Source organism: Grampus griseus (assembly GCF_964374135.1).
Source record: "Grampus griseus genome assembly, chromosome: 6".
In the NCBI taxonomy this organism is placed as follows: domain Eukaryota; kingdom Metazoa; phylum Chordata; class Mammalia; order Artiodactyla; family Delphinidae; genus Grampus; species Grampus griseus.
In genome coordinates this window covers 22,293,918-22,307,882 of record NC_139000.1, presented here as the reverse complement: position 1 = coordinate 22,307,882, position 13,965 = coordinate 22,293,918, and the positions used below count along the sequence as shown (strand labels likewise).

The window sequence follows — 13,965 nt, the reverse complement described above, 5'->3', positions numbered from 1 at the left end:
CCAAACCAGTGTACTAAACCCAAGCAGACAGATGACCAGTAAAGCTGTTTGCTACCTCCTACTGAGCTAGACCAGTGGAACACTATCTTGGTAGGATTATTTTGACAGTAAGAAGTAAGTGCAGAGCCCCTACCCCAACAGAAAACCTAAGGAGCTGTTTTACACAGAAAGGGTTTTAAGCAAACCTGCACAAACACTAACACGCTCTAAGAAAGGAAACCTTTCAGACTACTTCCAGCATACATTCATTGGTACCCAGTAAAATAGGAACACCAACGTAGCAAGCATGTTTGCTTTCATAGCACTAACAGCTAAAAAGCACACAGCATATAATATTTTGATCTTGAAGTGGGTAATCATGGAAGTTCCAAGATTATATCCACTAGGTTAGCCTGAGTATTCATCTATAAAAATATTTTTTAAAAAACATGTAAACGAGAGTTATAGAAACAACGGGACTACATCAGGACCAGCAGAAGACAGTGATACAAGGACTGTACATGTAAGACTAGGAACTGATTTTCACATGCACCTTTTAGGTAAAGGGAATCTAAGTTGATTCCTACAGCCAAGACTAGCTGTGACAGGATTTTCAGAAATCTTGAGATGGGCAGCTAGCTAGAGTTAACCCCTAGATAAATACTCCCAGTCAAAAACCCCACTGAGGCTGCAGGACTGAAACTCTGACCCATATAAAAAGCTGTGAGTGCACAAAAAGCCTGGTGGGACATGCAAGGCCTGCTGGGCCAAGAGAGTTGATGATAGGGTTCTTCCAACATGGGCACACCAACATGCATGCTGGTGGAATTCCCCCAGGTGGAATGCTGGTCTTGGGCTTGATGCAGGAGCCAGACTCAGAAGCTCCTGCGAGAGGTGTCTACTCAGGGAGGAGTACTAGGGTTACCGAAGACAAGAACGTGTCCAGGAAGTCAGGTAATTTTCTTCTGACCCATCAATACTTAGCATTAGTGAAGAGTTGTAGAACAGAGTCAGTCTTTCCAAGACATATTCCTCTGACATCATTAGCCAAAGCCTCTCCCAGTCTATTGGCCTGGTGATGTCTAGAAAGATCCCATTACCTGCAGGTGGGACCTAGCGCCGCAGACTCTTCTGGGAAGTTGGCATAGAAGATGATTTGCACAATGAAGTCACCATTCAACTGCTGCTTAAGTCCAGTCCCCAGCCTTCTCTTTCTGCTCGGTAGTCCAGAAAGCTTTCTTTAAAAGCTAGAAAATCTGTAAACGTGAGAAGCACGTCGAAAATGTCACCGGCCACTTCATCTTTATGGTGCTGTAAAGTTGTAGTGAAAGCCCCCATGTTAAATCCAGGAATCCGCTCCAACAGCTGTTCTTCTATATACTTTTCTACCAAAGAAATATATTCGTTAAAAGTAGGTGTGTAGGTGAGCTTACTCTCTTCTGCGTCTTCAAACTCCTGGTAGTACTTGTCCATGCAATTCCTCTGTAATAGCTGGAACTCACCATCCATGATAATGTCCTCTTAATATCCAACCACAGCATCAAATTGTGCATCAGAGGTGAAGAGACGGGCAGCGGGAAGCTCTCTTCCTCTAGGGCGTCCATTGCCGCCGCCGCCGCATCCACCGCCCACGGGGTAGCAGGCCGCCGGCCTTCTACCACGCCCGCGGCCCGGGCGCATCCTCTGCTCTGCTCCGCAGAGCCCCAACCGGCATCAGGAAGGCCTCGCCGCCGAGGCCGCGGGCGGCTCGCGGCCCAGCCGGGTAGCGCCTGCGCACGACGCCCCGGCCTCAGGCTCCGCGGCTGCGGCCACGGGCCGACCAGGCCTCTAAGCCCCGCCAGTCCTCACTAAACTCGCCGCTGCCGCCACGGGGTCCAGGCGTCCGTTACCGCGCCCCGCCTCTCAATTTTTAAAAAATAGGGTTGTATACCTATTCTTTAAGTTCTTGTTGTATTCTGCTACCCATACTTACTGTATTCTCTTATTCTTACAAACAGCTTCTCGATGCTTTTTCTGTGACTAGCTTAGAGGAAAGCAATAAGATGTGCAACTGAAAAGAGGCAGTTTTTAATATTTTAAATACTTAATGCAATTTTTTAATATGTTTGAGAAAAAAATCATGCAGAAAAGTGCTCATAAGAATAAATGTATATTCCGGATACATCATTTGAGTTAAACATCGTGGCACAACAGGACTACAACCTCTCAGATTCCCTGTCATTCGCCACCTTGTTCTTTCTACCTTTTTTCTCCGCTGATATAGAGTTGAATTCCCAGCTGCAGGCTGTGTTGCTCTGCTTTTCCAAGCTGGTCTTGAATGAGACAGTGAGCTGACCAGCAGCTGAGTGTCTCCATTTGACTTGTCACATCTATGCCTGACCATAACCTCTGAGTCCTGAGTTCCCACTGGGTATCCATATACAAACCAGCATGTCAGAGGTAAGCCCAGAGCACAGGCCATAGGGCTGGGCTTCTTCCTGGGCCCTTTGTTTTTGCCAGGTTTTTGTCAGGTGACTTCAGTAACTTGATCAACCACAGTTAAGTTAATGCTAAACAGAGTTCTAGAATATGCAAAGCCCTTGGAGTTGGGGCCCAAACCTGAATCCAGATGAATGACTTTTTCTCCCAGGCTTGAACTAAGGCTTCAAACCTCCCTATGCTGGCTGGTGGAAGTTCATCTCAGTGCAAATACTTTTAAATGGGGCAGCTATCTTGTTCACCAACAACCATACCCTATCCCTCTTCCTACAGGACAGGTGCTCTTGCTACCAAAGGTTGTCTGAATCTTTGAAAGTTGCTTAATACCTAACCTTGCCTTTCAGGAATTCATCCCTTTCAGAAACATTTTATCGGATGCTAAGGAGCAGATAACAACCCACTATCACTTCTCTCCCAGCCTGAGCCTGCCCAGGATAATCATTTACGAAATGGAATAAGTCTAGCTTACAGGCAGTTCTTTAAGGGATGCTATGTGATTACCAAATGGTAGTATCATCACTCAGTATCACTTGGTAGTATCATCCAAGGTGGAATTTTTAAATGACAGTCTTATTACAGCAAGGTACAGTTCTCAGAAGACAAAACTCCCCTGCACCCTCTGATTACCATCTCCTCAGCTGGTGAAAACAGCAGGGCATTTTCCCACCTTAGCTTTTATTCATGGAATAGCTGCAACTAAAGTTCAAAGCAAAACAACTGGAGAAGGTAGGAGTGTAAAAAGGAAAATAGGCCAAGAGCCCCATCATGGGCAGTAAGAGGGAAGAAGCCACATCACTCTGAAGGATAAAGAATTGGCTCCATTAATCATTAAAGACTAAACCAATTAGAAAGAAAAAGAAACAAACATGAAAGGTCTCATTTGTGGTTTGCCCTAGGTATCCCAGTAAAATTTTGTCTTATGAATAGAAAACTCCAAATGTGCCCTTGGATTCTGAAATAAGATATCCTCTCAAACTTTATCTGTGTTTATAAACACAAAAGGGGGCAGAGATGAATTCAAATTGCAATATGAGAACAAATTTAACTTCTAATAGAAACATGGTTCAAGGTGGAGTAAGTCAGAAATCTCAGTGTTTATCTCCACACGCATTTATTCCTGGCAATACACTGGAGTTTTCCTTAGTGTTTATCCAACTTGGCTTTCCTCTGATGGATCTTCTGGCATACTACACATAAGCGCGTCATACACACAGACCATATGTAGAGGTACCCACTCACTCCCTGCAAAAAACTATGGGGAATAATTATGGGGAAAAAGGAAGGAACTAACATATGTCAGGGATCAATTAAGAGGCTAATACCGTACAAAGCACCTAGCAGACATTTTGCCATTTAAATCTGTGAGCACAGTGTATACTATTTGAATTCTAGAGATTAAAAAAAAAAATTAGCTGAAGAGAGATCTATATTGAAAGGGATTTAAACCTATATTTGAACCAAAATTCACCTGGATCTAAGCCCAAGCATTCTCTTTTCTCTGGGTAGGTGAAGCCAGACCACACTATGTCTTCATTATGTGGCACTGGAAACATACGTCATACTACAAGTAATTGCTCACACTTTAGTCCAAAAGAAAGTTACTACCAAGATAGCCATGATCCCTTACTTTAGGGACTGATAATTTAACAAATGCAACAATTCCATTTTTAAACCTTAAAAAGTCATTGAATAGTTTCAGGCAGAAGAGTAAACTGATCTAATCAGTGTTTTTAAAAGATAACACTTTATATACCAACTGCAAAAACACTTTTGAGAAAAGCAATTGGGAAATTCTGAATATGGACGAGTAGAAAATGACATTAAAATGTTGTTTATCATTTGCTATGTGTAAGAATGGGACTGTGGTTATATAAGCGAATTCTTTCTTAGAGATGCATATTGATGTATGAGGACTGAGATAAAATAACAGGATGCCAAGGATTTGCTTTAAAATATTTCATCCCCCCAAAATGGGAGAAGGTGAAGCAAGTCTGGCCAAATGTTAATAACTGTTGAATCTCAGTGATGGCTATATTGGGATTCATTATATTATTCTTTTGATTTCTGTGAATGTTTGAAAACTGCATAATACAAAGTTCCAAAAAAGAACCAAAAAACAAAACAGAAGTCTTTCAATCTCAAAAAACACAACCCACTGAACAAGGAATTCAACTGCTTTAATCCAAATGTATCCACTCTCTAATGTCAGAAATAAAACCTCTAAAAACCTATCAGTAATGATGTTCAAAAACACCTGTCTTCCAGCAGACACCAAGTAGAGACCTACTTGTTAGTTATATCAGAGAACTGGGTAAGAACTAGGGGAACAAATCTGTTGATAAAGATGAAGACATTAAGCATCTATCCAAATTCACATCTTTAATGAAAGCTACGGGACATCACTTGAAGGGATCAAAATATCTTCGTTTCCTTGGCTTGAAACCAAGACAGCCACTTAGCAAATGAGAAAGAATGAAATACCTTGTGAAATACTGATGGCAAAGATTCCTTCCTTACTGGAATCACAGGTGTGAGATCCGAACGCCTTTGAAGTTCTTAAACACCTCTTCTGATCTCTAATACCGGTCGGTTTGAGAGAGCCCAAACCACCCATTCATGGATTGAACTATTGACCCCTCCATTCAAAAAGAAAATAAAACTTTTAATCCATACTCCACCCACAGTAACTGGATGAACCACCGTTAAAGTCCTGCTAAACAGCATTCTAGAAACAGAAAATGGTCATTGGTTACCTATTCTACCTCCATCCCCTACATTCTCCCATCCCCGCAGGGTAAGAGCGCATTCGTTTAACCAAAGGATGAGCATGTTCCTGTCTGCAAACATCTCCAGAGCTTCCTTTGGGTGCTCTTTATCTGGACTAGCAGAACAACAAAGCAGCGACAAACAGTCTTCCTGCTGCTGCTAGCCCAGTTTCGCCTCAGTATTCATCTAGCTTCAGAACAAGGTGCTGTCTCTCTCAGCATGAGCAAACAAAAATCCATCTTACAGTCTAGGCAGGAGTCAAGCAGGGAATACAAACTTGTCCCACTTCAAAGCACCAGGCGTATCTTTCACTGACTAAACAGCAATTCCAGCAAGAGTGACAATGAACCTTTCTTCCCTATTATTGTTGGAAACAATCACCAGCTATTTTGTTCATATTAATTAGTTTATATCTAGTAATAGGCAGCCTTGATTAGAAAAATGCTCTTTGTTACCAAATGAATAGAGTACCAAACAAAACCAAAAGCTTTTTTTTAAAATTGTTGTTTTTGTCTTAGGAAAGGATTGTCAGGCCTTTCACACTTGAATGTGGGTTTATCTTTGCACAGGTCCCTGAATTCACTCTAAAAGAATGCAAGTTGATGTGCCAGACAATACCGGGTGAAGCTGATTGAGTGAACAGCTTATTACGCCTTGCCTAAGGAGATGCTGTATTTAAATTACTTTTACCTTCTCTGAACCTGGGGAAAACTTGATAATAGGAGAGACTACAATGAATACAGGCTTGGGGGCAAGGGCAAATCAGCCTCGGATTAAAATCTGACTGCACAAATTACATGTGAAGAGTTGACATATAATCAAGATGCTCATCATGGGCGAAAGGATCCTGGGAACCAAGTGACCCAATGAGCTGCATCTCTCCGGAAGGGTAAGCTGCCTCTCTCTGTGACCTAACACCCCAGCTTACAGCCGACTCCTTCCGAGAGGGCTTGAGTTCCCCCAACTATCAGAAGCTACTACTGCTCCCAACACATGGTGAGAATCATGGGACTCACTTCTCTGGTTGAGATTCTTTAATTAATTGCTTCAACACAGTTGTTAATAGTCAAGGTCTGAACCCAGCTCTAAGACACACGAGCTACCCAGGCTTGTTTGAGGTTAATGTTAAATACCTTCATTTGGCTTCCGAGACCCTGCACAACCTTCTCCAACTTTGTAACCTAAAACATCTACCTTTTCTACAACCTTAAGTATGCCGATAAGTATTTAACAATGGGTGCTCAGGAATGAGGGCCTGTGTTTGCCAATTTCTGTGGTGTAAATACTCCACCCTGGCTGATTTCAGGCTATAAGCATGAAGTCAACTGGCTCACGAAATTCCTTTTAAAGTTGAACAGTCAGATCTTGTAAGCGGGCAGAGCTGGCTCTAGACATCACTGCTCACAACCTCATACCCCAGTATACGGCAACCACCCCTGAACTCACATGCAAATGCTGTGAGCTTTCACCTTGGGACGCCTGACATTCACACGGGCTGTCTCCTCTCCCTTACCAGAATAACTCATCCTCATTCACAAGCTCCCAGCCTGGCAGTCTTCCTTCGAGAAGCCCCTCCCCTGATTCTACACATCTTTTCTGGTGTTCCACTTTATCCACAGAGCACCCATTCTTCCTGTATCATAGCATTTGTGACACAGCATTCTAATTTTTTGTTTCCCTATCTGTGTATTTCCCACTACATTTATCAACTCTGACAGGGCAAAAGCCTTCTTTATCTTATTTATTCTTGCATCCCTAGGCCTGCCACAGTGCTTGCTGAACAATACTGAGATGTATTGAGCAATATGTCAGATACGGTTCTAAGCTCTACACACATGATCTCATTTCAACCCTAAAACCACCCTATGAAGTCGGCTTTTTCATGATGATGTTCATTTTGCAGATGAGGAAACCAAGGCACTGAGAGAGTGGATACCTTTTCTCCTCTCCCCCAACAGGCTCAGTTACGAAATACTGGAGCCAGGATTTGAACCTAGGCAATGTGACTGAAGAGCCTTGTGTATCCTTCTAGACTAGTGTTTCTTAACTTTTTTTTTTCTATTGGTGATGCTCAAGGAGGAAATTTTAATTAAATTCAAATTCTCCCTAAGGAGAAATTAAGGAATAGGATTTCATCAGGCAAGGTTAAGCTCTGGAGGGATTTTTCATCTCCCAAGATCCAATTTTTGCCCTCTTGGGGACAATCTCTTTCCCGTTGGCAATGTGTGTTACAGACTTTTCACTATACACATTTACATTAATGTACCATATGTTTATCCCTAAAAACATATGGTTTTGTTTCACAGTTTTAATGATATCTTCCTGTAAGTATCATTCTGCATCTTGCTTTCTTTTCCCTCCACAAGATATCTTGAGGAGACAGAGTTGTGCTCAGATAGACAGATATCCATCATTTAACTGCAGTATTAAAATCATATCAACGTGACCAACTTGATTAAGTCCTCCTACTATTGAATATTAGAAAGTTTTGTACTTCTTGGCCTTCAACGAATGTGTCAATGAATATCTTCCTGCACATCTCCTTGGACTCACATGTTTCTAACATAGGTACCAAGATGGGAACAGGGCATGTGCAAAGGTCTATAATTTTAACAGATACTGTCAAATTACTTTCCAGAGTGACTGGACCAATTTACTTTCCCACAGAGACTTTACAAGAGTATATATTTCCCCAAGTGTTTATACTAAATATGACCTCTTTCTACCTAGGGCAGTGCTAAACGTTTTCATTAAATGAGTCATTTAAAAATATTTATATTACTCACCGGCTGATAGTAGCTTGTGTAAGAGGGAAGACGTGTAGATAAGATGATGCTGTTGGAAATGCTGACAAAAGAGAGCGGTGAGACTGGGATGCTGAAACGACCTGTCTAGAAAACCTGTACTAGGGCCTAACTCACTCCACAAAAGGCTAAGAATAGTCATTGCAAGGGAACAGGTGCAGTGGACTTTGAAATGGTGACCTCCGGTAACAGGCAGTAAATCTTTTTACCCATTTACCATGTCTCTCTCGGGCACCAAGAACTCTACTAAGGGGAATGGAAACCAAACACCCAAAGTAAATGAGGTGTTGAAAAGACAATGATCCATTTACCAGAAAACAGAAATACACATGATGGTGATAACACTAAACATCCTGGAAAATGATATACAAACTTTATAATGTTAAGGAACAGCAACGACTATCCATGTGATAAAATTCCAAGGTCTTTCAGAGAAGAAAAGCATTTATAGTAAATAAAGTGGAAATGCTCCTTCCTCCTTTCTCCCTCTCCTTCCTTTCCCTCCGTCCCCTTCTTTACACACACACACGCCTACCTGAAATATATACAGCAAGGACCTACTGTACAGCACAGGGAACTCTACTCAATATTTTGTAATAACCTATAAGGGAAAAGAATCTGAAAAAATATATATATATATACACACAGACACGCTCTCTCTCTATATATGTATAACTGAATCACTTTGTTGTACACCTGAAGCTAACATAATACTGTAAATCAACTGTACTTAAAAAAAAAAAATTAAAAAAAAACAATAAAACCCCACCCAGCATAAAAATACATAGGTCTGTTTCTTCAGATCTTCATTTCCTTACGAAGGCTCCCATATCATATAAAACTTGTATTCAATTAAAAAAAAGAAATATATACAAAATTTAGCCTGCAAAATGATACAAAGAAAAAAAAGTATGGAACAATATTTTGTATCATAATGATTCAAATTTCAATCAATATGGCTTTTTCTCAAAGGTGTACTTTTTTCTTCAACCTTGACCTAGAAGTGATTCTCATGAATGCGATCAGAGGTCACAGTCCAAAAGGAAGAGACGAAGACAAAGGAAGAGCAAGTGGGAAACCACACTTGTTGAGTACTACATGCTTTGCATAGCTTCTCTCCTTTAATCCCCATAACCATGCTGTGAAAGATGATTACATGAGAAGAAATGGAAGCTGTGGGAGGTTAGCATGACTAAGGCACCTTATCCAGCAATTGAGATGTGAGCACAGGCCTAATGACTCCAAAGTCTGTTTCCCCACTATACCATGCTGCCTGCTGAAACTGAAAGAGTCCAGTTAATACTTGAATAGATCAGACTGTAAAACAGTGAGAACAATGTTCTTGCCATGTGACTGTTCTTCACTGGACAGAAAAAGTAACTCATATTACTGTGGTTCAGAAGTTTCTGGAATTGCATTTTCTTCTCAAAGTTACTAGAACAGGTCAAGACAAAATAATCATCATTATAGGAGGAGGACATCAAGACAACATTCAGAAAACTTGTTGTAAGATTAGATCTGTTCTGGACTTCCCTGGTGGCGCAGTGGTTAAGAATCCGCCTGCCAATGCAGGGGACATGGGTTCCATCCCTGGTCTGGGAAGATCCCACATGCTGTGGAGCAACTAAGCCCTGTGCACCACAACTCTAGAGCCCACGAGCCACAACTACTGAGCCCATGTGCCACAACTACTGAGCCCGCGTGCTGCAACTACTGAAGCCCACACATCTAGAGCACGTGCTCCATAACAAGAGAAGTCACCGCAATGAGAAGCCCACGCACTGCAAGGAAGACTAGCCCCCACTCGCCGCAACTAGAGAACGCCCACGTACAGCAATGAAGACCCAACGCAGCCAAAAAAAAAGATTAGATCTGTTCCAAAATAAACCCTAAAAAAGCCAACAGCAGGATTTACTACTGACTGTCTTGATTTGGAGTTTGATGCCTACGGTAACAGCCAGACACCCTAGGCACTGAAAACCATAAGCACCTCCCTCACAAAAATACTCTTCAAAAAATCCCCCACCAAATGATACTTCAAAGGAGACACATGATCTCCAAAGTCAAACACACTTTCTGAAATTCAATTGAAATACTCAACAAAACTATGATTAGCCCAAACCTATGCAGGTTTGAATCACATACCTGGGGCTGTGAAATGACAGGGGTGGACGTAGAGGCAGCAGCCATGGCAGCTCTGGAGTTGTGGGCGGTGACCAGGCCCCAGCACTAAGGCACCCCACACGGGAGTCAGATTCTCGTGGTTGCTGATCAGATCACGGTCATGCTAGGAGCAACTGTGTACCTGGAAAAGGATAGGAAAACCCACCGTCAGCCTCAGAGGACTAGCATATGAGAGTGAAGTACCTTTGGCCACGGGAAGTGAAAAATCCCCTATACCAAATGCCAACTACCAGCTTAATGAAAAGAGGAACCCGGGAGGGAGCATCTAACATCTCACGGGAGGACTTCTGTACCACTCATCCAAATCAGTTGATGTATTTTCATAAGTCTGAATCCAACTTGGTATGATAGCTAGATGTTTTGGGCAGGTGATTTCAAGTTGTGAAGACAGGGAGAGTGGGCAGAGGGAAGAGCCATCCTGTCATTAAATAACAAAGGAATTGAGTGACTCACAATTAAGAGCTGACAGTTTATAGACAAAGGGCAAAAAGAATAATAGTATCAAGGGTCTTAGAGACACCCAGTTCAACCCTGCCCATTAGCAGATGAAAAACCCTGTGGGTTGGAGAAGAGAGATGACTGGAACCTTACTCTTCATTAACGGCAGAACCAGCCCTAGAGCAGCGAGCAAGTCCCAGATGAGACATAAGTGAATGTGTTCCATGTTTACATTTCTTTAGGGAACTTGTTACCACTTTCAGGATTAAAGAAAGGCAAGACGCCCCAAAGTGATAGACATGAGTCGGTCACAAGAAAAAGTGAAGTACTTGGATTGGGGGAGGGGGGGGGCTTTGTAAACCAGACTTCCACACGTATGAGGAAGAGTACATTTCTCAATTCCTCTCGACACCCTTAGAGAGAGGATGCTAGACCTATGCGATAATTTCCACATTGCAATTTAGTCCAGAAGGGGACCTTTTTCCAGGTTAAGAATTTAAGAAAATACATTCATTTTAAGAAAAATTTTCATTTTTAGGTTGGTTTCATACCATCTTACAATGTTCTTTCTTTTATTCAAAAGATATTTATGAAGCATCTACAGTGAACTAAGGGCACAATGAATAAAATGGAGCCTGCCCCTGCCCGCAGGGAGCTTTTGTCTGTAAATATACTTTCTGGTTTCAGCAGCATGCAAGATAACACTGGAATACTTCCAAACTATCGGCAAAGGATACTCTTCATAATAGTAAAAGTTATGAACCAGGATCACAAGATCCAAGTCTTGAGCAGTTAAGTAATGGCAGAGTTGGATATTTAACCCAAGTCTTTGCCAAATCCTCTGGCACTATTTTCTATGAGCTGGATTACACTGAGCAAGTCACATAACCTCAGAAGAACTGTTTCCTAAGAAACAATCACGGTTTGGCAGCAACTTACATTCTGATTTCTGAACCTTACATTCTGATTTTTATCCTGTCTCTGTGTATTAGCCTTCATACTGTAGTTTTAATCACTTTAGGTTTTAGTTGTTTAGAACTGTGGCACCTTCCTATTTTCTTCCTCTACCTTTCTGTTAGAGTGACTTTTTTTTTTTTTTTTTTTTGCGGTACGCGGGCCTCTCACTGCTGTGGCCTCTCCCGTTGCAGAGCACAGGCTCCGGACGCGCAGGCTCAGCGGCCATGGCTCACGGGCCCAGCCGCTCCGCGGCATGTGGGATCTCCCCGCACCGGGGCACGAACCCGTGTCCCCTGCATCGGCAGGCGGACTCTCAACCACTGCGCCACCAGGGAAGCCCCAGAGTGACTATTTTTATTAATAGATAAGAAGTAAAGCTGTCAAGCCACATTTTGGTCTAACATTCCACACAAAATTCCATAGCTGCCCTAAGACAACAGTGATGTTCTCCTCAGTCCCAGTTTTAGAGGGAAAAATACCTGCTGTTTATCACACTGTGATTTTAAGTAACAGCCCAGGAGAAAGGCACACATCCACAGAGTGTATTTCCTCTTTCATGAGGGGTGCCAGAGAGCCGAGCCTACCCTGGGAAAATTACAGGGCCCTATGGTGCACTCTTTCCTACTGAACTTATTTCTGGTACCATGTTGTGCCACCTCTACTTTTGTATTTTTCCTTTTTCCTTCTCACATATTGACAATTCACATCTTCTTGCTCTATTATATGTGGAGTGGACAGATGAATATATAAATATATTATATAATATATAAATATATAAACAATGATAACCAAAAAGCAAAACAAGCAGGCAAGTGAGATTCTATTCTAAAAGACTCACGCTCTGTGTGCTGGCCCAATATCACTTCTGCCGAGCTAAATCATTAAGCGATAAAATCATAAAATATTTTCAATAATCAGAGTACACAGAGCTGCCCAAAAGGTGAATGCTGGGCACCCAGCCTGCAGTCGGGAAAGGGATATCGAAATGGATGTGACAAATATGCCATATGGCATCACTGCTGACAGCAAAAGGGGGAGGGACAGGAGACTGAGATTTAATGAACACCTACTAGATGCTGAGCACTGGCACAATCATTTCACATACAGTTTAAGGCAGATATTGTTAACTCATTTCATAGGTGAGAAACCCAATGCATTGTTCCCAGTCATGTGGTCAGGAAATGATGGAGCAGAGACCTGAACAAGGACCCACCCCAGGGCCTTTCCATAGACGAACCCTCCAAGTGTACAAAAATTAACAGTGAGAAAGTGCTTGGAGATTTTTTAAGCAAAAATTTCATAAAGTCCTTCAGGAAGCAGGATGCAAGTCAGACGTTCTGCAGAGTAACTATTTCCCCAAACCCTGAAGGAGAGCACCTTGGGCTGCTCTCATCCATATAAAACTTCCATGATGTGCCCCTAGTTTTGATTTATGTGACACATGCCTGAGCTACATAGTAGATAGTACAGATTGTTAGTTTCATATTTTGAAGAAGAACATTAACTGTCTTCCCCTAAAGCATCTAAGACATACCGAGTTTTGATGCTTTTGTTAAACCTTTTTTTTTCAGACGAAGAGATCTTTATTTCTGAGATAATAGTGTATAACACTAGAAGATTCATAAAAGTGTATGTTGAACTTATTCTTACATTATAAGAGCCTTTTGTAAGATGGGATATGGTTACTTAACTCTTAAAATATAAGAGCTAAGCAATACTACCTCAAAGGGTATAAAATAGCTCTCTCAGGGAGCAATGTCTTAAAATTACATTCATGAAACCTATTTACTTCCCAGCCTATTTACAAAACTGTACAAATCATGGGGGAAGAGATGTGATGACAAAAAAGACAATATCCTAAATAATGATGCCATTCAGTCTCTGGCCAAGTAAGCTGGACTACTTTGACATCTTGTGTCCTGCTTTCCCAGAGCCCCAGACTGCTAACTACAGAGTTGCACGGAATTTTTAAAGAAATTCATCCCTACTTGAACTCTTCCAAGTATTTAGATACCTGCCCTGCAATTCTTATAGCCTGCCCTCACCGTAACTCTCTACTTCCTTTGCTTGAGCTCCAGGTACAGGAAACCACAAAGCAGTGTGAGTCAGCTCCATTAACCGCAGGTGCCCTTGGCCGTCACTATTGCCCCTTCCCTTCTTCCCTAGTTGTCCCCACTTTCCATTCTAGGCATGCCTTCTAATCTATATCATTCTTCTCAAAACTGCAAAACTACATCTAATGCCACTCACTTGCAGAATATGAGCTTTGTCACCTGTTGACTTGCCCATTCATCCATCTTACAGTCTTTGGGTATGAATTACCTCAAAATCCCTCCCTATAGTTCGAAATGTATATATA

The 13,965-nt window shown here is 41.9% G+C and overlaps 2 protein-coding genes across 3 annotated transcripts in view; both read right to left on the bottom strand.

The window, feature by feature from the left end:
* LPAR1 (lysophosphatidic acid receptor 1) overlaps window positions 1–13,965 on the bottom strand; it is a 162,698-nt gene that overhangs the window by 74,896 nt on the left and 73,837 nt on the right. For both annotated transcript variants that reach the window (XM_082656839.1, XM_082656840.1), the window contains exon 2: window positions 10,173–10,332. In XM_082656839.1, coding sequence (XP_082512965.1) covers window positions 10,173–10,217 — 45 coding nt within the window. In that variant the 5' untranslated portion in view covers window positions 10,218–10,332. The remainder of the gene's footprint in view (window positions 1–10,172; window positions 10,333–13,965) is intronic.
* Window positions 1,156–1,488, bottom strand: LOC309824561 (ADP-ribosylation factor-like protein 2-binding protein; the record flags this gene model as incomplete). Its single annotated transcript, XM_082657517.1, has 1 exon — window positions 1,156–1,488. One exon carries the CDS (start codon window positions 1,486–1,488, stop codon window positions 1,156–1,158), a length of 333 nt encoding a protein of 110 aa, XP_082513643.1.